This window comes from Prionailurus viverrinus, chromosome A1, assembly GCF_022837055.1.
Source record: "Prionailurus viverrinus isolate Anna chromosome A1, UM_Priviv_1.0, whole genome shotgun sequence".
NCBI lineage: Eukaryota > Metazoa > Chordata > Mammalia > Carnivora > Felidae > Prionailurus > Prionailurus viverrinus.
The window spans coordinates 10,431,091-10,452,280 of record NC_062561.1 but is presented as its reverse complement, the minus strand read 5'-3'; the positions used below and the strand labels follow the sequence as shown (position 1 = coordinate 10,452,280).

The window sequence follows — 21,190 nt, the reverse complement described above, 5'->3', positions numbered from 1 at the left end:
AGATTCTATATTGTTTATTTCTGCTCTGATCTTTATTATTTCTCTTCTTCTGCTGGGTTTGGGATGTCTTTGTTGTTCTACTTCTATTTCCTTTAGGTGTCCTGTTAGATTTTTGTATTCGGGATTTTTCTTGTTTTTTGAGATAGGCTTGGATTGCAATGTATTTAATCATGAAGGGGTGTTAGATTTTGTCAAATATTTTTGAGTGTCTAATCAGAGGATCATGTGGCTTTTATTCATTATTCTATTCATATGGTATGTAAAAATAATTGATTTTGGATGGTAAACCAAGCTTGCATTCCTGTGGTAAATCCCACTGGGGCATGGCATATAATCCCATTTATATATTGCCGGATTCAGTTTGCTAATATTTTGTTAAGGATTTTTCTGTCTATGCTCCAGAATAATATTGGCTTGCCATTTCTTTTTGTGATATACCATTTTAATCCCTTTGTTTATTTTTGGAGTGATCTTCTAAGTGCTTGCTCGAAGGATAACAATATGCATCTTTGACATACTAGGTTAATATTGGCCTCATAAAATGAATCAGAAAGTATTCTCACTCCTTTAATTCCATCAATGTATGTAGGTTCAAATACTTTCTCTGTTTCTTTTTAAGCCAGTTTGGCTAATGAGTGTGATTCTAGAAATTTCTCCCCTTTCACTCAAATTGTCTAACTTGTTGGCACAATTTTGGTAGGGCTTGTAATGATGTCCCCTCTTTAATTCCTTTTGGTAATCTCTGTCTTCTTTTTCTCTTGGGCAACCTAGCTAAAGGTTTACCAAATCAGCTGATCTTTCCAATATAACTAATTTTTTCTGCTGTTTTTCTGTTGACTTTGCTCTAACCTTTAATATCTCTCCCTCCCCAAACCAAGTCCACCCCCTCTGACAGCAAAGCTGCTGTTTTTTTCCAGCTAGGCCCATACTGGTCAAACTGTTCTTGCTCTCTCCAACCAAGGTGGGGTGCATGGGGAGGTGGAGGCTGAGGGGTCTTCAGGCAGAAAGGCCTCAGAAGGCCTCATATTCCCTTGGTCTTACTGAAACCATCGCAATTTTTCAGGAAAGAATGCTTCCCACTGCTTTTGTTTGTTTGATTTCCAGAGTCCTGAAATGAGTATTTTGACAATTTTGCACAGAGGTTTCACTGGCTGGCCACTGCATGCTGCCATACCCATTGGTGGCATATAATTTTAGAAGAACAGAAAACCATATGCTCTAGACCCTTTGTTTTTAATAAAAGGGTATACTACATATTCCTTGAAGCCCCCTTCTAAGCCTATGATTTCACAATAAACTGACTAAAAAGAGAAGGAGAGTGGCCCAGGCTACTTTGTCTCTGAGACTATTTTCCTAAAGCCCACTCTATCTCTAACTCATCAGGAATCTTAGATTTTTACCTCTGTGCCTCATATGTGTTTCTCAGTATGAACCAATGCACTGTTTGGATCAGTATTCAAGCATCATAAACGTGAAATAATCTCCAAATCATAGCAAACTCTCTAAAAGAGGCTTAAGAATTAGAAGATATAGTGGTATCTGTTGGGGAGGATAGGCTTTAAGCATATTTTACAATTTTGGAAAGATTTACCATTTATTATGTGGATTAGAGAAATCAAGAGTCCTAAAGTCTGGGAAATGACAATTTTTTAATTTTTAAGTATCTTCAAAGGATTTTTTGCTTAAGGATTATTTTCCTTCTTTCTTTTCTCTTTATCATTTTCTTTACTAGCATATTCTTCCCTTGGTGCTATAAAGACGCAAGACTGTCCTATTAACAGTGACAAATTATTCTCCTTAAACCAACAGTTTTAATTACCCTTCCTTTTCTAGAAGTGAAACACTATGACACGGGGTGAGAGAAAGAGCAAGAGAAAATAATTTGCTTCTCTAAGTCACCCCATAACACAACACATAGGCTTAAAATGGGTAAGGGCTCTCAAGGTTTTAAAAGATGGAGAAGTACTGACTGGTACCAAGAAAGAGATTTCTCATACATTTCTTATTACGAAAGGTCTATTTCTATTCTCCGTTGCGGTCCTCAAGGATGCCAAAATGGATTCTGCCTTTCTTGATAATGCAAACATTTTCTTTGCCTTGTTCAAGTTATTTCCTATAGTGCTATTTCTGTCATGTTCAATTTTCTAAATTGCTATGATAGCATTTGCTACTGGTTACTAAACATGACAACATTTGTATTATTACACCATCAGCACATTCGCTGACCTGATTCCTGCAAAAAACAAAAAACAAAAAACAAAAAACAAAAAAAACTACCAAACATAATGCAGATTCCCTTCTCCCAACCCAAATTGCAGTATGGTGAAGCCACTATAGCACCAACTATCCTTGGCAAACATCCGTCACAGACAACAAAAATATATACCCCCAGTATATACGCTTATTGAGATACTATGCGGAAGTGTAACAGAGTTTAGCCACTCAGCTTAATAGCAATGAAAGGAGAAAGCCCAATAAAAAAGCAGCCGGTGGACAGTGTAAAACCTGAGGACAGGACAGATTTACATTCACTTGGTGGCATACACACAGCAGAAATATTAGGCCGTCCGTGCGTATTTCTAGATAGCATTTAATAATTTTAAATGCCACCAATGTTTTAACTCAAAAACAGAGGGGGAGAAAAGAGTAGCTTTTCCCTCGTTCTATATTCAAGGACACTGGTCAAACACCAGTCTGTTTTCCAGAGCTTTCTGTTTTCCATTTTCCTGCCATAGATGGAACAGCATCAACCCTCTGGACAAAGAGATCCGGAGCCCACCCACAGTTCTTAAGACTGTCTCCAAAAGAATATAGGAAGGGAATGAAGTAGGATCCTTAAGTGAGAAGAAAATCCCCCTCTCTCCCTCTGAGGTAGAAATAAAAATGTTGTTCTCACCTGATGGAAGAGAGGGCTGTGTGTCACAGGGATTCCCAACCCACTAAAGCACATTCCCAGGACCATATCATCGGGGGCATCATTGCTGTAGCAGCGACACTTACTGGCGAGAAGTCTCCTGATTGCTTCTCTGCTGAAGACCATTCTAGTGGGAAGCCAGAGCAGACAGAGAAAGGGGTTAGAGCAGCTCCTGGAGACCGTTAATCTAAATAAAGAAATATAGTTGAGAGGCCACACTCTTAAAAAGACACAGACCTCAGCAGTGTTTTATATCTAATAGTTGTTCTGGGGGAAATGTTTGGTGCTTTCTACGAAAGGAAATTTTACTTTGAAGAGGTGTTTACCTATCTAATAGGCAACTGTATGTCTTTATAGATTTCTTGAAAACGAACACTATACAATGCTTTTTTCTTAATATGCCATTGGAAATTAGAGTAGTCCTTTAGTTGGAACACTCTCAGTGAGATCAGTAACAAAATCCACCAACATTCCCAGCAAGTAGATGGGCCCAAGCACCTTACTCGTACAGGTGCTGACTGACAATAATATCAAATCTACCTGGAACAACCATGCATTGTCCAAATGATTCCAAGTCTGCAGAAGCATCCTTAAGGTGATTTTGAGAAAGAGAAAGAACAAAGAGAGAGAGAGAGAGAGAGAGATTTGCCCCAAATAGTGCTAGGATGCTACTTGACCTGGTACGTTGGGTGCTTTCCAGTGGAACTCATGCCCAGTCCTGCCTTTCTGTGCCCTCCTCAGATGTTGCGTAAGGCTAGAAACTGTAAAACAACATTTTCCAGTTTCCCTTGCCATCTAAGACCCGGCTCCAACCTGACAACGAGGGGCACAATCCTAAGGGGGTGTGGGGGAGCAAGGGGCATCTGCTTCTGGCTCCGGCCAGCCTTGTGACAGACGCAGGTGTTGGTTGGCAGCTACAGGCTCCAGCAGAGCAGGCCCAGGGCAGCAGAGTGGTGATTGTGGTCCCACAGCAACAGCGGGGGGCCAGGCCCGGGACTGGCTTAGATGTAGTGTTGTGACCCAACAGCAGGACCGGCCACAGCACCCCTCAAGAACAGGCTCCAGAACACGGCCTTTGCTTTATTCCTCTAGCCTTTGGGGCAGTAGCAGCTTTCTGTAGTTATCAAGCTCTAGGTAAGGCCACCTGCTCTGTTTTCTCCCTCCAGCCCTTTCCAGCCCTTTCCAGCACATCTGTAACAAGTTCCTGCAATAAATCCTCCTCTTTTTAAAATATAGATTGGTCCCCAAATATAGGACCACCTGGTCCTACAGTAGTAATGAATCTTCTCATATGATGAATAATCCAATAGCTGATAGGGCTGAAGGGGCTAATATGGTTCACAAATTCATTTCCAATAGGCAATGACTTCCTTGAAGGCAAAACTGTCTCAAACTTACCCATATATTCCCAGAGCCCTAATACAGGGCGTCACACACAGTTAAGCATTCAGCAAAATCGGACGCGTCAAACAAGTGGGAACGAAGCTGCCTTTACAAAGACCTTTTTCCCAGGGAGGGGGGAGCTCTGTGGACCAGTCTAGTAGGAAGGAAAACAGGACAAAGACCTTGAATACAATCCCTGATGCGAAACTCAGCTGGGCTCAGTCCAATGTAGCTTAACACCAGTGACCATGTGCTGGCAATGCAACGGCACACAGGACATTCTCTCTGCCCCGGTGAAGAGGCCAGAAGGCACGATGAGACAAGACCAGACAAGAGGAAAAAGCAGCTCTTTAATGAAGACGATACAAGGAAATCGGACTACACAACTAGAAGAAACAGTTCTGGGGGCGCCTGTGGGGCTCAGTCGGTTAAATGTCCAACTAGGGCTCAGGTCACGATCTCATGGTTTGTGAGTTTGAGCCCCGCGTCAGGCTCTGTGCTGACAGCTCAGAGCCTGGAACCTGCTTCGGATTCTGTGTCTGTCTGTCTCTCTCTCTCTCTGCCCCTCCCCTGCTCATGCTCTGTCTCTCCCTCTCAAAAATGATTAAACATTTAAAAAGAAGAAGAAACGCAGTTCTGGGGCTCAGTCAGGTAAGCGTCAGACTCTTGATTTCAGCTCGGGTCACGATCTCACAAGTTTGTGAGTCGGAGCCCCACATGGGGCTCTGCACTGTGCTGACAGTGCAGAGCCTGCTTGGGATTCTCTCTAGTTCCCTCCCTTTCTGCCCCTCCCCTGCTCTCTTTCTCTCAAAATAAATAAACTTAAGAAACAAAAAGAAGAAGAAACACAGTTCTTGTGAACTGTACCAAAAGGAAAACTGTACATATAAAAACTCACCAGAAGTCCTCTTTCTCTCAGAGTCCAGTGCCCCCCAGTGACTGGGGTAGCATCTACATGCTGAGTCAATCTCCCGCTCACCTACCTGACCCCAGGAAAAGGGTCTATGTGAGGGAACATGCATCAGCTATAAACAAACACTTCCCTTAAAACATCTATCTGATGCTATGTCAAAGGGAATTTCCTAAGTAAACTGCACTTGACTTTGAACAATGCAGTGTTTGGGGGCCAGTCCCATGTCCAGGTTAAACTCTGATGATAACTTTTGACTCCCCCAAAAAGTTACCTACTAATAGCCTAGTGTTGACCAGAAGCCTTCCTGATAACATGAACAATAAACACAGTGTATGTTATATGTATTATACATTGTTTTCTTACAACAAAGTAAGCTATGAAAAAGAAAATGTCATTAAGAAAATCATAACGGGGTGCCTGGGTGGCTCAGTAGGTTGGGCCTCTGACTTCGGCTCAGGTCACGATCTCACGGTTCGTGAGTTCGAGCCCCACGTCGAGCCCCTCAGAGCCTGGAGCCTGCTTCAGATTCTGTGTCTCCCTCTCTCTCTGTGCCCCTCCCCTGCTCGTGCTCGGTCTCTCTCTGTCTCAAAAATAAATAAAACATTAAGAAAAAAAAATCATAAGGAAGAGAAAATACATTTATAGCACTGTACTGTATTGGGAAAAAAAATCACATACAAGTGAACATGCCCAATTCAAATCCATGTTGTTTAAAAGCCAACTGTACTTGTATCCCAATCCTAGCTATAATCGTGTTTATCTTAAACCCAATTTAAGTCAAAACACTTTATTTTTTTCTTTTGCCAGCATCTAGTAGAACGAGAAAGAAAAGGGAAGCCCACTCTTTTTTCCTGGCCTACTCTCTGAAAAATCTGGATTAGTATTTTTTTTTTATATTTTTCCCTACTCACACAGAACAGTCTTACATTAATTAGTCACATAAACTAAGTACACAGGAGTCCTTAATTACACTTGTTTATTAGCATGCTGATGGGTTATTTCAAAAAGAAGGTGCCCCCCAAAATGGAAAACTACCAAACATATCATGGTATATCTGCTCTATCCTCCAACTTTTAAATATTAAAGAGATGTGATTTCTTTTCATATAGAGCATACTAATTTTAAGCATAAGGAAAACTGAAATGGGAGGCAGGGGCTTGCAGAAGGCCGTGCGCGCAAATCAAGAGCACATACAGAAGATAAAAGTGCATCAGAAACGTGCCCGCCCCTCCTGCTCTTCTAGCAGACGGACGGGTCAGGGCTATCTCGGGGTAACACTGGCCCTCAGCCCCTTTCCAGTATGGCTGCCAAAGAGAATGGTGACATCCTGATCACAGCTTCCTACCCGAACAGAGGTAAGTATTTCAGAAAAGAAAATGGTTGCTTATTGAATAAACTGTCTCCAGATACCTGAATGTTCAAGGAGGAAGCCACAAAGTGAAAACCAGACACTTGGATTCAAAGAGGGCAAAGGTCTCATTTTGCAAATACACAATACCTCCACACCAATCACTGGAGTCCACACTCCTGATTCAGCTCTGCTTTGTGGGGCTTAACAGAGACAGTTGAAGGCAAGGGTTTTCACTGACTGACTGACTGTAAACCAGTGAGAAAACAAGAAATGTTTTTCATACTACAACCATTTATGTGTGTCGTGTGTGCACAAAACGAAAACCAAAATTTCACAAGACAATACCTGCCCTTACCGCGTGTGATAGACTATGATATTTCAATTTTATTCTATTCCATTTTACAGTACACTGTTTTTAAATGACGACTATGATCCATTCGTTGGTGTTTCAAGCCCTTAACTGATCCTGACTTGCTATTTAAGAAAAATCATGTTGGTTCTTAAGCTCGATCATCAGAAAGTCTACTGAGAAATCATTTAACATTCTGTCTGCAGCTTTTTTCACAGGTCGATACGAGACAGTCTTGTGATGAATGCTTCTGTATCTTTGTAAAAGTACCATTAGAAACAGAGTATTATACCAGTCGTTAGTTATATAAAGATCAAGGCTCAGTGTTCATGCATTTGTTTACTCATTTATTCACTGTACCTTGTAAAAAATGAGTCCCTCTGCTAGGAAGTAAAGATATAATGAGAAATGAGACACAGGTGCTGCCTTCAAATAATTCATCATTTAGGTGGAAAACAGAAAGGTAAATAGGCAATTAAATGATAATGGGTTGCATAATATGCTATGAAAGTACATTTGAAAGGCATCAAACCCAGATTTGAGAGGCCAGACTAGGCCAAAGGCTTCCAGGAATAAATTATAGCTGTATCATGTCCAAAGAAATGAGAAGGATGAGCCGGGTGACAAAGACAGAAAGCTGGGGAGGGGAAACAGTGCTGTGTGGAGACCAGCAGACGCCAGTCTGGGGGAAGAGGAAAGAAAAAAGGCCTCTGAGGACTTGAAATAAGTCCAGGAATTCTTTAAGATGACAGTGCAGGTGAAGAAGCCTAGAACAGTAAAACAGCATCTGCCAAGATCATGAGAGGCCAGGTAAGTCTTGACCAGGAATTTCGACTTCATCCTAAAGGTCACAGGAGGTTATAAAGGAGCGCAAAGACTTTCATTCTCATGGTAATGAAAAAAAAATCCAAATAAAATTAAAATCACAATAACCTATGGCATTGTTGCAGAGATGGGGGGTATGAAGCGCAGATGAACTCATTTCTAGAGAGAGGAATCCTTCCCAGACAGGTGGCAAGCTGGGGGGCAGGAGGCGGGGAGAAAAGACCAGCTAGAGACATTAGCCCCAAGTCAGTGGCCTCAGCAGCACCCACGGAGGCTGTGGACCCAGAAAACTGAAGGTGATTAAAACGAGGCCTAATCCCAGACCAGCCTGACTCCTGTCGGAATCTGAATGACCGTCTCCTAGTCTTAGATGCCAAAAGTAGGGAAGGGCTCGCGCTCTTGGGGAAGAATAAAAGCCAGAGAAGTGCGTGAAAGCCTCTGAGCAGGAGGGCACCAGGATCAGATGTGGTTGTAGAAAGGTCTCTGTGGCTACAGGGTGGTCGACAGCAAGGAGTGGAGGAGATGGGGAGCCATGGCAGGAGCATGCACGTGAGAGATGGTGTGACCTAGATCAGAACTGGGGAGGTGGAGACAGAAGTGATATTTAGGAGACAGAACTGACACGACTTGGTGACCGGGTCGGCTGCAAAGTCCTGGGGAACGAGGAAGAGAAAGGGCAAAGCAGACTCAGAGGTCTCTGGGGCAGGAACTCACACAGGCCACGTCTTCCCTGAGGGAACACCACTGGGAAAACACTAAAGCAGGGGCCAGGGTCAGAGGCAAGGTCAGGATGGCAGTGCTGGGTCTCATGTCCTGGGAATCATGCCAGTGGACAGGGCCTCCAGTGGGTGGATGTAGGAATTGGGAGGTCTGGGGAGAGTTGCAGGCTGGGGATAGAGCTTCGGGTGTTTTCAGCACAGCCACGGGGGTGGATAAGATCACCAAGGAGAATCCAGAGTGAGAAGAGGACACCAGAAAAGAGGCCTGGAGAACACAGGAACAGGAAGAAGGAACTGAGAAGGAATGATCAGAAAGGCAGGAATACACAACGACAGGACACTGTTCCGGAAAGCAAGAGAAAGGAGCATTTCAAGGAGTAAGCAGTCACCTTTGTCAAAGTCGGCTAAGAGGTCAAACAAGAGGAAGATCGAGAGTCCGCCCCTGGATTTGGCTACGTGGATGCTGCGGGAAACCTCGGCAAGACAGTTGAGGTGGGAAGCCAAGCATGGCGGTCACATGGAAGTGGGAGCTGGAGAACAGAGATCGTGAGTCCTGGGTTCTTACGATGACTTGAAGGGGAGAAGAAGGAGGGTGCGGTGGCAGGAAGGAGTTTTAAGATGGCAAAACTGGAGGTGGTAGGAAGTCCACAGTAAGAAGGTAGAAGCTGAACACGTAAGAGTTAACAGTGCCCGCCATGGGCCTCGGAAGGGGAGCGGTGACACCCATGCGGTGTACATGCCAGTCTGGCACTGCCCTGTGAGCTCCTGTAGGGAAGGAACTGTGGCTTCCGTTTGCATCCCCAGTGCCTATGCCCACCAGGCTTGTGGAATGAATGAGCAACCAGCTGGAACAACGAAAGGCCACACTGGCTAGGTGAGGTCAAGTGCCATTTCAGGCTTCAAGGGCCAGTCTCAGAGATAACAGTGAAATCCAACAGGCAAAGAAGGAAACCAAATAGTGTTCTTGGCCATCACTTCTGTGTTAAAAGCATGTTAGCCCATATGTGCCACAAAATATAGAAACCCATATGCAAATAATAAGACCCCGTTCAAAGGCAGAAAGTTCCGACTCAAGGGATACCATACCCTGATTCTTCATTGGCTTCACCACCTCACCCAGAAAACTAAATGCATTACTATAAAGCTGCAAATAGCTTGAGCCTTTTTTTTTTTTTTTAATTAAGAAGTTAAGGGGCGCCTGGGTGGCGCAGTCGGTTAAGCATCCGACTTCAGCCAGGTCACGATCTTGCGGTCCGTGAGTTCGAGCCCCGCGTCGGGCTCTGGGCTGATGGCTCAGAGCCTGGAGCCTGTTTCCGATTCTGTGTCTCCCTCTCTCTCTGCCCCTCCCCCGTTCACGCTCTGTCTCTCTCTGTCCCAAAAATAAAAAATTAAAAAATTTAAAAAAATTAAAAAAAAAAAATTAAAAAAAAAAAAAAACGTTGAAAAAAAAAAAAAAGTTAATAGTCGTTGGCCTTTACCCTTTGGCATCTTTTCCAAGGCCTACCTGGACCCCCATCTCCTGTTGCTAATGACCTCAGGTGGAAGCATGCCACTGCCCAACAAAGATCAGTACTCCTGCCCAGGCCCAGTAGATAGTCTTTATCACAAGGCCGGTTGAGCAGTGGCTGGGGCCATTTTTTCCATCTTCGAATCCATTCAACATAATACCATCTCCTCCAGTATTGCACAGTCCTAATACCCAAGCTGCCGCCCCTTATGCTCGTGACTCTCAGAGCTTTATAAACCAGTGCCAAGAATGCTGCCAAGCACATAGTGGACATTCAACAAATACCTGTTGAATGAATTTAAATCACTGTATTTCATAACGAGTTCAGATTCTCCCGAAATCAATCAACAGCAAAAACTGTGGAAATAATAGACTAACGGCTCAAGTGATGTAGCCATATAAATCAAATCAGAATCGTCCCCTATAAGAGATCCGGCATAGGCAGATGCTTCATTTAAAAACACTGACTTTGGGGGCACCTGGGTGGCTCAGTCAGTTGAGTATCCGACTCTTGGTTTCGGCTCAGGTCATGACGTCACAGTTTGTGAATTCGAGCCCCACGTCAGTGCCTTGGGATCTCTCTCTCCCTGTCCCTGTCCCTCCCCGGCTTGCTCTCTCTCATTCTCTCTCTCAAAAAATAAATAAACATGAAAAATGTTAACTTTTCACTGTCATTTAAAATCTATAAATCCGACACAAATATCACTTAACTGCTTAAGTGATATTCTATACTACTCTTTTCCTAAATGTGATTTATTAGCAATAGATCATTTAAAAGTCTAGTGACTTGTTTTCTGGAATAAAATCTATATCCAAATTTCTTTCTCATTAAAACAAGCAAATCTAATTGTCTACCTAGAGGCAATCATTCCTCTAGGGAAATTTCTACCAAGTCCCTCGACATCCATTTATATTTCTCCAAGGGGTAAAATATTCTTTGTGGTGAACCGTTTTCATATTTAGAAAATTTCATGTTTACTTTCCTATTACAGTCACAGCTACCATTTACAGAGCACTTATGTATCAGGATTGGTCCCGCTGCCACACGCCCAGCCCTGGATCACAGAAACAGAAGTGAGTGCTGAGAGTATTTGCAGAAAGCTCTGTTCATAGTTACCCTCCTCCTCCCGTGACGTAGCTGTAGCCTCCAGTGCCCAGGCCGTAGCCATAACGCTCTCCCAGAAACAGCGGTTCGCTGGAGTCGTAACAGCTAAGCAAGTGCTGGAGCCTGGAGATGCTAAGATTCCAAAGAGAACATAAGCAATAATTACTTAACTCAAATGGTTTTCCATGGTAAAAAGTTGACGATTCTCACATCCCACCGGTCACGTTATATACTACTGTACGGAAATCGCTTAGAGATGAAATGCAAGTGATTTACGGAAGAAATTCACTTAAAAAGAAGAAGAAGAAAGTGGACACTGTAGATCGCTGGAAACAGAAGAGAAACTAAAAAACAAGGGGCTTACTCCCCGGTTTTAATAAGCCCCTGCCAGAACATGCCTGCCTCCATTGGGTGGGTAGGGTGGCAAGTTAACGAAGTTGAGGTGGCCAGTGTACTGTTTAGCTCACGTCTACCAGTCCTGTTTCCCAGTGAGCGTGAACCGTCACATCTCTTCAGATGTACTTGGCGTAGGAGCGCTGACAACACTGACTCCATCTTGGCCCTCCATCTTGTCCTCGCCTCTGGCGCACTGAATGCGCCACTTTAGATAATAGCAGAGAGCCTCTGCCCAGGTGGTGCCACTTTAGATAGCTACCCTGTGAGGGCACCCCCATGCCCCTAGCTCCATAAAACCTGGAGAGTGGCAGAGAATAGCTGCATATTACCGTCCTGATAGACTGACCATCAGTAAGTTTCCCTGAATAAAACCGTAAACAGCTTGGAGTGGCTTGCTTCCTTTTTCAGCATTAAAGTGCCTTCTCAGTCTGGAGGATACATTACTGACCCTCCTCCAGCTTCTAACACTTGGTGTAGCGGACAGGAGACTGAAAATGAAACAAGCCAGGGAGGGGTAAAGGGGGCGATGCCAGGAGAAGCCCACAGTCCACGCGGGGAAAGCCTGTGGTCCCTTGGGGGAAATCCCAAGCTTGCTAGCCAGGAGATTCGGCCAGGTCTTGTGAGCGTTTCAGACCAGCGTGTGAGTACAGAAACGCCCTACCCAACACGAGTCTGAAATGATGGTGAAGCAAAAGGGCCAAGAAGGGGTGGCAGCTTGGGTCTTAGGACTGTGGAGGAGATGGTATTATGCTGAATGGATTCGAGATGAAAACGTGGCCTCAGCCACTGCTGAACCTGCCTGGTGATGAAAGATTATATACGGCAGGCGTGGTCCAGAACTGCAGGCACTTGGCTAATCTGATTGGGTAAATGCTAGCATTAAGAAAACCTGGCCTAACAAGGAGGCTGTTCCCTCCCTTCTGTTGCAGCAGACCTCTCTGGAAGAACTAGGGATGAAGTGTGCTATTTACACGCAGCATTTTGGTGGCCCAAATGAAGCATGACTTTCCTCTTGTATGAATGACCGTATCTCAGCCCCAGGAGCATGGTATGGGACTTTAGAGGTTGTCCTTGCCCCTGTGGCTAAATGGCCCATTGCTACGGTAGCTACTATGGCTGCAGACCTAAGTGAAATTCAGAGAATCCCTTATGAGGGAAATAGATTAAAAAAGAGGGGAAAACGATCCCACTGATGAGAAAATGGCAGAAAGGGGGCCTATCAAGATTTGCAAACAATGGTAGCAATACTGAATATTATCTGGGGCCCCGAGAGAAAATATAGACAACCCAAGTTGGTCTTGCTGAGCCTCCAGAAGGCATCGCCTGATGGAAAGCAGTTTACTTCCTTGAAGGCAGGCTAAAAAAGCTGGGTGTGTTGCCCAGTGCCCCTCTGCTAATGGAAAAATTTCGGGGTGGACACAGACTATTCCTAGAAACTAAGGGTTAGGCCAGCGTTTCCCTCTAGTGCATGCAACAGTGGACAACTGGAGGCCCCATTATTAACTATTTGTCTTTCACTAACCATCAGACTGTGCTAGCTCTAATATTCACTGGCTAAATGCACATTTATCTATGGAAATGCCTCAAAATTTGGCGGGGGGGGGAGAAATAAAGGCAAAAATGGTAGTAAAATAACTAGGCCCCGAGGGTATTAATGCCAGGTGTTAGTGGTGAATTGGATGTAACTTCACATCCAGAAGGGTTTGGCTGGGGCCTGTGGTAACAATAAAATGGGAAATCAATTACAGTTATTTGCATAAGTTCAATAACAATATGTTCTTATAACAGGACACCATTGGAAACCTTGATTACCAAGGCTTTGACTGGAATGTCACATTTGAAAGAGACACGTATAGACTCAAATATGGCCAAACAGCCCTAAGGAACTAAGGTCGACTTTATAGAGCCAAGGAAATTCCTTGGAAAAAAATGGCCTGCTACCTTGCTTACAGGTTCCTGAGAGCCCTACCGTGCAAGTCAGGAAGGTCACTTGGGGACCTCGAGAAGAGAGGAATTAATTCAAATTAAAGGTATTGCAGGTGGGTCTGATGGCAAGTATTTGACTTGGCTTTTGGCCTCCAAAGGCTGTAAAAGGCTCAAACTGAAATTCCCTATGAGAAGTTCAGAAAAGCAGACTTAAAAGAACCCAAATGGCCCATCACCATTCTTGTTGCACACATGTAAATATCTAGGCCAAATTTGTTAAAAGTGGACTTGTTTTACAAACAACTTAGTCTTAATTTGACTACCTTTGATAGAAATGAGGGTGATTTTAGAAAAAAATATTTCAGTAACACACTTTTATGGGTGTTAGATTCTATTTCTGGTTGAGTGTTTATTGTTTACCTATAAAACCAGGGGCTAGATCCCGAATTCTTCTGGCTTCCGTGCATATATGGCTCACTTACTACCTGACTGCTTGCACTCTACAAACCTGACTTTGAAATCACATTGGCAGGACCACCTCCTGAAAAGAGACCACTGTTTAACTGAATGGACCTAACTGACCTTGTTATAAAATGTAGAATGAGATGCTAAGACTATATACAAGACTTCCAAAACAGTAGTTACAAAGGATGGGAGCTCAGCTGAGCTCTAGGGAATATCTGCAGTGGGATGCAATGGCAACTTAATTCGTGAAATCCTGCTCTACACCCTTTTCCAGCAGGAAGCAGCTAGAGGGGTCGTTACCCCTACCCCTCAAGAATGAGGAATGGTTCAGGGCACCTGGGTGCCCCAGTGGGTTAAGCATCTGACTCTTGACTTTGGCTCAGGCCATGATCTCATGGTTCACAGGATGGAGCCCTGAGTCAGGCTCTGCGCTGACAGCATAGAGCCTGGTTAGGAGTCTTTCTGTCTCTCTCTGCCCCCTCCACCCCTCCTTGTATGTGCACTCTCTCTCTCTTAAATACACATTAAAACAAAGAATGAGGAATGGTGAAAAACCAGGGGTGGTACTGGTTCAACTCACGTTGCTATTTATACTGCTGCTGTGGCAGGGGGGTACAAGTCACTTCCTGACATCTGGCTCTAAGGCCATGGTGAAAGAATGGCGGGCAAAGATGGCATGGGCTAAAAAGATGCCAGAGTGGAATGTGGGAGTGCTAACAACATTGACTCCATCTGTGGGACGCCATCTTGCACAGGTGGCACCACTTTGGATAACTGGCGATCGGGTGCACAGATGGCACCACTTAAGATAACTACCCATGACCTCCCCACCACGCCCCTCACTCCATAAGAGCTGGGGGAAGGTCCAGATAAAGGCTGGGAATAGGGGCGGAGATTAGGAGCATATTACTGCCTGGATCTTCCGTCCGTTGGCCCACCCGACTGCCTGCCGGTAAGTTACCCTGAAGAAAACAATGCGAACGGTATAGAACAGCTTTGCTTCATGTTTCGGTATTAATGTACCTTCCTGGTTTGGAGGATACATTATAAACCTCTGCCCCTTTCTAACACTTAGTACTTTTTAAATTTTAATGGCCCCCAAACAGAATTGTCGAGATACAAATGAGGTCCATGTCAGGCGCATGGCTGGCGGGTGGGCAAATGGATTTTCTTAGACGTTCCAGGAAACCTTTCAATTACGGTGCACAACCACGCATCTGTTTCCCCCGAGTAAGGCCACATGTCTTTTTACGTCTACTTATGTATATACATTCTGGCACCTATATTTCTTTGTCCTATGTCAACAAGATAGCTTTAAAAGGGCAGTGAGAATATCCAGGAGCTGGTCAGAGAAATGCCTGTAGCTAGAGCTGCCATGAGGGTGAAGAAAAAGATTTCATAGGAAAATAAAATCTAGAAGTAACCTTTCAAAGGTGAGACAAAGGCTAATATTAAGAAGGGCTAGTTTTCCCATGTTTTAAGAACTTGTACCGCTTACAAACGCCTTGTAAAGTCCTTCCACTATTTGTTCTAACCTAGAGCTTGCTGGGTCACACACCACCAAATCCTAGGTTCTCTCGTGGTATTCATCAGTGTTCCCCCCAAAAAAGATGTTCCGTGATCAGTTTTGGATTAAAATTTTTTAATTAGCTAAGTAAATTCCAATGTTTCTCAAGCCTGATGAGCATCACGTATCTCCAAGAGGGAGATAGGATATCAAGGACTTCTCTACGTTATTAATCATAAATTCTTACAAAGAAGTATTAACATCTAGAACACTAGTGTTCTAGGATTTCACTTTTCTTCTTTTGGGGGACAGGTGGGGTCTTAAACCCAAGTGGAGATGCACAAAGTGGAAAGAAGGACATCGCTTCAATCCACACTCGTGCATCTTACACAAATACCCCAGCCAATAAACCTAAAGCTGACAGCGAAGAAAACCAATTCAATGTATGAAAAAATTGCCTTAAAATGTGGTGCTAAGAGTTGACCAGTTTGCTGATCATGTTTATATGCGTCTGCAGGTCAAGGCCTCTGACAATACTGACGGTTTCTGAGTGGCCAGAAAACGTTATCCTTAAAACTATCCTGCTTTGGGCACACAAGGTAAACATTCTGGGCACCCAGTTTGGAATCCATCCTTAGGAAATTAGCGAATAACTCTGCGGAGAAAGGTAAGTAAATATGCAGATACCTAGTAAGACGCCATTTGGTTATAGAGAATTTATTCTTATAGCTCTTTAAGGAAACTGTGGCCTTTGGCTGGTAAAAGTTTGTGTTTAAAAAAAAAAACAAAACACCAACAAAAAACAAACAAAACTTCAAAGACCTCTAGGGCAAATTTATATCTACTTCTTGACCTAAGAAGAAACGTATTTCTCTTTCTCCTGCATATTATAAAAATACCGATTCAGTCCACAACTTGTCATTTCTTTGGTTAAAATAACTGGGATTTAACATCTCATCTGGGTTTCTTATTACCTCAACCCTTTCCCTACTCACAATATCATTTTAAAGCTGAGGAATCATAAACGGAGTCTGACAACCCTCATATACTTTATTTTGCTAAAAACTGTAAATGTGGATCAAACAGACAGATATCTAATTCTATCCAAATGGATTGGCTATTAATCCAGGAAAGGAACTTTATTCACAATCTGTTACCATTTCAGGCAATTCTGAGGCACAGAAATGAAGAAAAATAGTACAGCAACACTTTAGATTACGTGCTATCAAATTTATATGAACACAGTGCTGCATATAGACCTTAACAGCATAATACTGATTCTGCATATACTGGACACACAATACTACCAAAGTTTCAGGTGTACAACTTAGTGATTTGACAAGTTTATACATCACGTTATGCTCACCCCAAGTATAGCTACCATCTGTCCCATTACATTGCTGTTAACATTTACTGTATTCCTCATGCTCTGTTTTTCATTCCCATGACTGACTCATTCCATAACTGGAGGTCTGTATCTCCCCTACCCTTCACACATTTTGCCCAGCACCCCACTCCCCTCCTCTCTGGCAACCATCAGTTCTCTGTATCTATAGTTCTGATTCTACTTTTTATTTTTTTTGCATTATGCTTATTAGTGGAATCATAAGTCAGCCTGAGAAAGACGAATACTTGATTTCACTTAATACCCTCTAGGTCCACCCATGTTGTCCAAATTGCAAGATAGACCTTTGAGTAATATTCCACTATAGATACATACACCACATGTTTATCCATTTACCTATCGATGGACACTTGGGTTGCTTCCATGTCTGGGCTTTTGTAAATAATACTGTAATAAACATAGGGGTGCATATATCTTTTCAAATTAGTGTTTTCCTTTTCCCCGCATAAATACCCAATAATAGAATTATCAGATCATATGGTATTACTATTTTTAACTTTGTGAGGAACCTCCATACTGTTTTCCACAGTGGCTGCACCAGTTTGCATTTGCACCAGCAGGGCAAAAGGGTTCCTTTTTCTCTACATCTTTGTCAACACTTGTTTCTTGTTTGATTTTAGCCATTCTGACAGTTGTGCAATGATATCTCATTGTGGTTTTTATTTGAAGTGCCTTCAAAATTATTGATATTGAGCATCTTTTCATGTGTCTGTTGGCCACCTGTAGGTCGTCTTTGGAGAAATATCTATTCAGGTCCTCTGCCCATTTTTTATTTTTTTTTAATTTTTTAATGTTTTTATTTATATTTGAGAGAGAGAGAGAGAGAGCAAGTAAGGGAGGGACAGAGAGAGCTGGAGACAGAATCCGAAGCAGGCTCCAGGCTCCGAGCTGTCAGCACAGAGCCCAACACAGGGCTAGGACACACAAGCTGTGAGATCATGACCTGAGCTGAAGTCGGATGCCTAACCAACTGAGCCACCCAGGCACTCCTCCTCTGCCCATTTTTTAACTGGATTTTTTTTTGGGGGGGTGTTGAGTTGTAGGAATTCTTTATATATTTTTGATATTAACCCCTTATTCAATATCATTTCCAAATATCTTCTCCTCCCATTAAGTAGGTTGTCTTTTTTTCACCTCTTTGGTTAAGTTTATTCGTAGGTGTTTTATTTTTTTGGTACAATTGTAAACGCTATGTTCTTAATTTCTGTGACTTTGTTGTTAGTGTATAGAAACACTACCTATTTCTGGGCATAAATTTTGAATCTTGCAACTTTAGTGAATTCATTTATTACCTCTAGTAGTTTTTTGGTGGAATCTTTAAGATTTTCAAGTATAGTATCATGTCATCTACAAATAGCGACAGTTAAACTTCTTCTTTACCAGTATGAATGCCTCTTATTTCTTGTTAGACTACCACGGCTAGGACTTCTAGTACTATGTTGAATATAGTGGTGAAAGACCTCATTTTTTTTGAGTAGACTCCACGCCCAGTGTGGAACCCAATGCAGAGTTTGAACTCATGACCTGAGATCAAGAGTCAAATGCTTAGCTGACTGAGCCACCCAGACACCCCATCTTTTTTCCAATCATAGGGGAAAAGTTCTGTTTTTCATCACTGAGGATGATCTTGGCTATCAGTTTTTCACATACGGACTTTATTATGTTTGGTTTAGAGGGAACACCCCACTTTTGTTGAGAGTTTTTATCCTAAATGGATGTTGAATCTTGTCAAGTGCTTTTCACACATCTATTGAGATGATCATATGATTTTTATCCTTCATTTTGTTAGCTGTTATCCGATTTTTTGGAAGCCAGATAATATTCCACTCTAACCTATTATGGCTTTTATTTTTTAACATTTTATTTGGAAAAACTTCAAGATTACAGAAGAGTTCCAAGAGTAGTACAGTGGAAAGAACTCTTTTATATATCCTTTACCTAAATTAGCCAGTTGTTAGCTTTACCCCATTTGCTTTATCGTTCTCTCTCGACCTTTCTCTCTTTGTAGACAGATATTCATCTGTGTGTATATACATGCAGGCATGTGTGTATACATGTGCATTATGTGTACATATGTGTGTGTACATAGATTTTCTCTTTTCTAAAGTATTTGGGAGTAAACCTCATATTATGTCCCTTTCCCCCTCAGAACATGAAATACATCATTGTGTATTTCCTTAAAATGGGAAAAATTAAGAGTTCAAAAACTTTAACATTCATCCAGTAAATTTCTTAAAAAGTTAAAACATATAGCTACTATATGTCCCAGGCATTCCACTCATAGGTATTTAGCGAAGATAAGTAGGTATCTATACAAAGATATGTACACAAAGGTTCACAGCTGCCTTAATTAGAATTCCAAACCTGAAAACAAATGCTTTCATCTAAGCTACCACCCATATTCCAAGGTTATCACTCGACCCGATGTTCATTGTGGCTCATTTTCCCTCCAGTACAGGATGAGCCCCAGGATCCCTTATTGCATTTATCATATCCCTTTATTCCCCCTTCATCTATAATAGTTATTCAGCTTCTCTTTGTCTTTCATGACACTGGTATTTTTAATAATAAATGCACCTCCCCTGTTTTTAACAGAATGATCCTCATATTGGGTTTGTCTGGTGTTCCCTCATGACAAAGGCTAGCATATATGTTCCCAGTCACAGTATTATGTATGTGTGACACTGTGTCTGGCCCTTCTGTTCTTCACTGGTGATATTCCAGTCAAGTTGTTATCTCACTTCTCCACTGGATACTTTTTCCATTGCTATTTTTTTAACCCCAGTATAATTAATGTACAGTGTCCTATTAGTTTTAGGCATACGATATAGTGATGCAACAATCCTATACATTACTCGGTGCTTATCATCTGTTTCATCCATTCCCCCTCCCAATCCCACCAGTTTAGTTCTACCCAAACCACCAGTTTATATTCTAGATTTAAGAGTCTGGGGGTTTTGTCTATTTTTCTTTGTTCATTCTGTTTCTTAAATTCCACACAGGAGTGAAAGTATATGGTATCTGTCATTCTCTGATTTATTTCACTTAGCATTTTACCCTTTAGATCCATGCATGTTATTGCACATGGCAAGATTTCATTCTTTTTTATGGTTAATATTCCTCTGTGTGTGTGTGTGTGTGTGTGTGTACACACTACCTCTTTATCCATTCATTTATCAGTGGACACAATGGATACTGAGGTTGCTTTCATATTTGGGCTCTTGTAAATACTTTCAAGAAACACAGGAGTGCACATATGTATTTGAAACAATGTTTTCATATTCTTTGGGTAAAAAACCCAGTAGTGGAATTACTCAATCATATACCAATTCTATTTTTAATTTTTTAAGGAACCTCCACTGTGTTATCCACAAAAGCTGCACCAGTTTGCACTCCCACCAACAGTGTATGATTGTTCCTTTTTTTCTAAATCATCACCAATACTTGTTGCTTCTTGTATGTTGGATTCTAGCCATTCTGACACATATAAGGTAATAACTCACTGTGGTTTTGATTTGCATGTCTCTGATTAGTGACATTGAACACCTTTTCAACGTGTCTGCTGGCCATCTGTCTTCTTTGGAGAAATGTCTGTTCATGTCTTCTGCCCAGTTATTAACTGGATTATTTGTGGTTTTGGTTTTAAGTTGTAAAACTTCTCTATATATTTTGGATACTACGCCTTTTTAGATACGTCATTTGCACATACCTTCCCCCATTCAGTAGGTTGTCTTTTCATTTTGTTGATTGTTCCTTTGCTAGGCAGAAGCTTTTAATTTTGATATAAAGTCACCAAGAGTTTATTTTTGCTTTCGTCTCCCTTGCCTCAGGAAACCTATCTAGAAAAATGTTGCAATAGCCAATATCATAAAAGTTACTACCTATGCTCTCTTCTAGGATTTTTATGGTTTCAGGTCTTACATTTAGGCCTTTAATTTAGAGTTTATTTTTGTGTATGGTGTAAGACAGTGGTTCAGCTTATTTTTGCATTATTTCATTATTAGCATTATTTTAGCTGTCCAGTTTTCCTAGCATCGTTTTTTGAAGAGACTTTTTCCCATTGCATATTCTTGCCTTTGTTGTAGATTAATGGACCGTATAATTGTGGGTTTCTTTCTGGGCTCTCTCGTCTATTGATCTTTGCGTCTATTTTTGTGCCAGTACCTTACAGGTTTTAATTGTTATGGCTTTGCAGTATATCTTAATCTGGGATTGTGATATCTCTAGTTTCCTCTTAGGATTGCTTTGGCTATTAGGGGTATTTTGTGGTTCCATACAAATTTTAGGATTATTTGTTCTAGTTCTGTGAAAACTGCTGTTGGTAGTTTGATAGGGATTGTACTGAATCTATAAATTGTTTTGAGTAGTATGGACCTTTAAATAATATTTGTTCCCCCAATCCCTGAGCATGTAATATCTTTCTAT

At 42.1% G+C, this 21,190-nt stretch overlaps 1 protein-coding gene across 3 annotated transcripts in view; it reads right to left on the bottom strand.

Moving 5' to 3' along the window:
• B3GLCT (beta 3-glucosyltransferase) overlaps window positions 1-21,190 on the bottom strand; it is a 120,298-nt gene that overhangs the window by 11,305 nt on the left and 87,803 nt on the right. For 2 of the 3 annotated variants that reach the window (XM_047861812.1, XM_047861830.1), the window contains 2 exons: window positions 11,079-11,198; window positions 2,897-3,101 (listed from right to left, as the gene is read on the bottom strand). In XM_047861812.1, the coding sequence (XP_047717768.1) occupies window positions 2,897-3,101; window positions 11,079-11,198 (325 nt within the window). The remainder of the gene's footprint in view (window positions 1-2,896; window positions 3,102-11,078; window positions 11,199-21,190) is intronic. The other variant, XM_047861820.1, reaches the window with a different exon arrangement.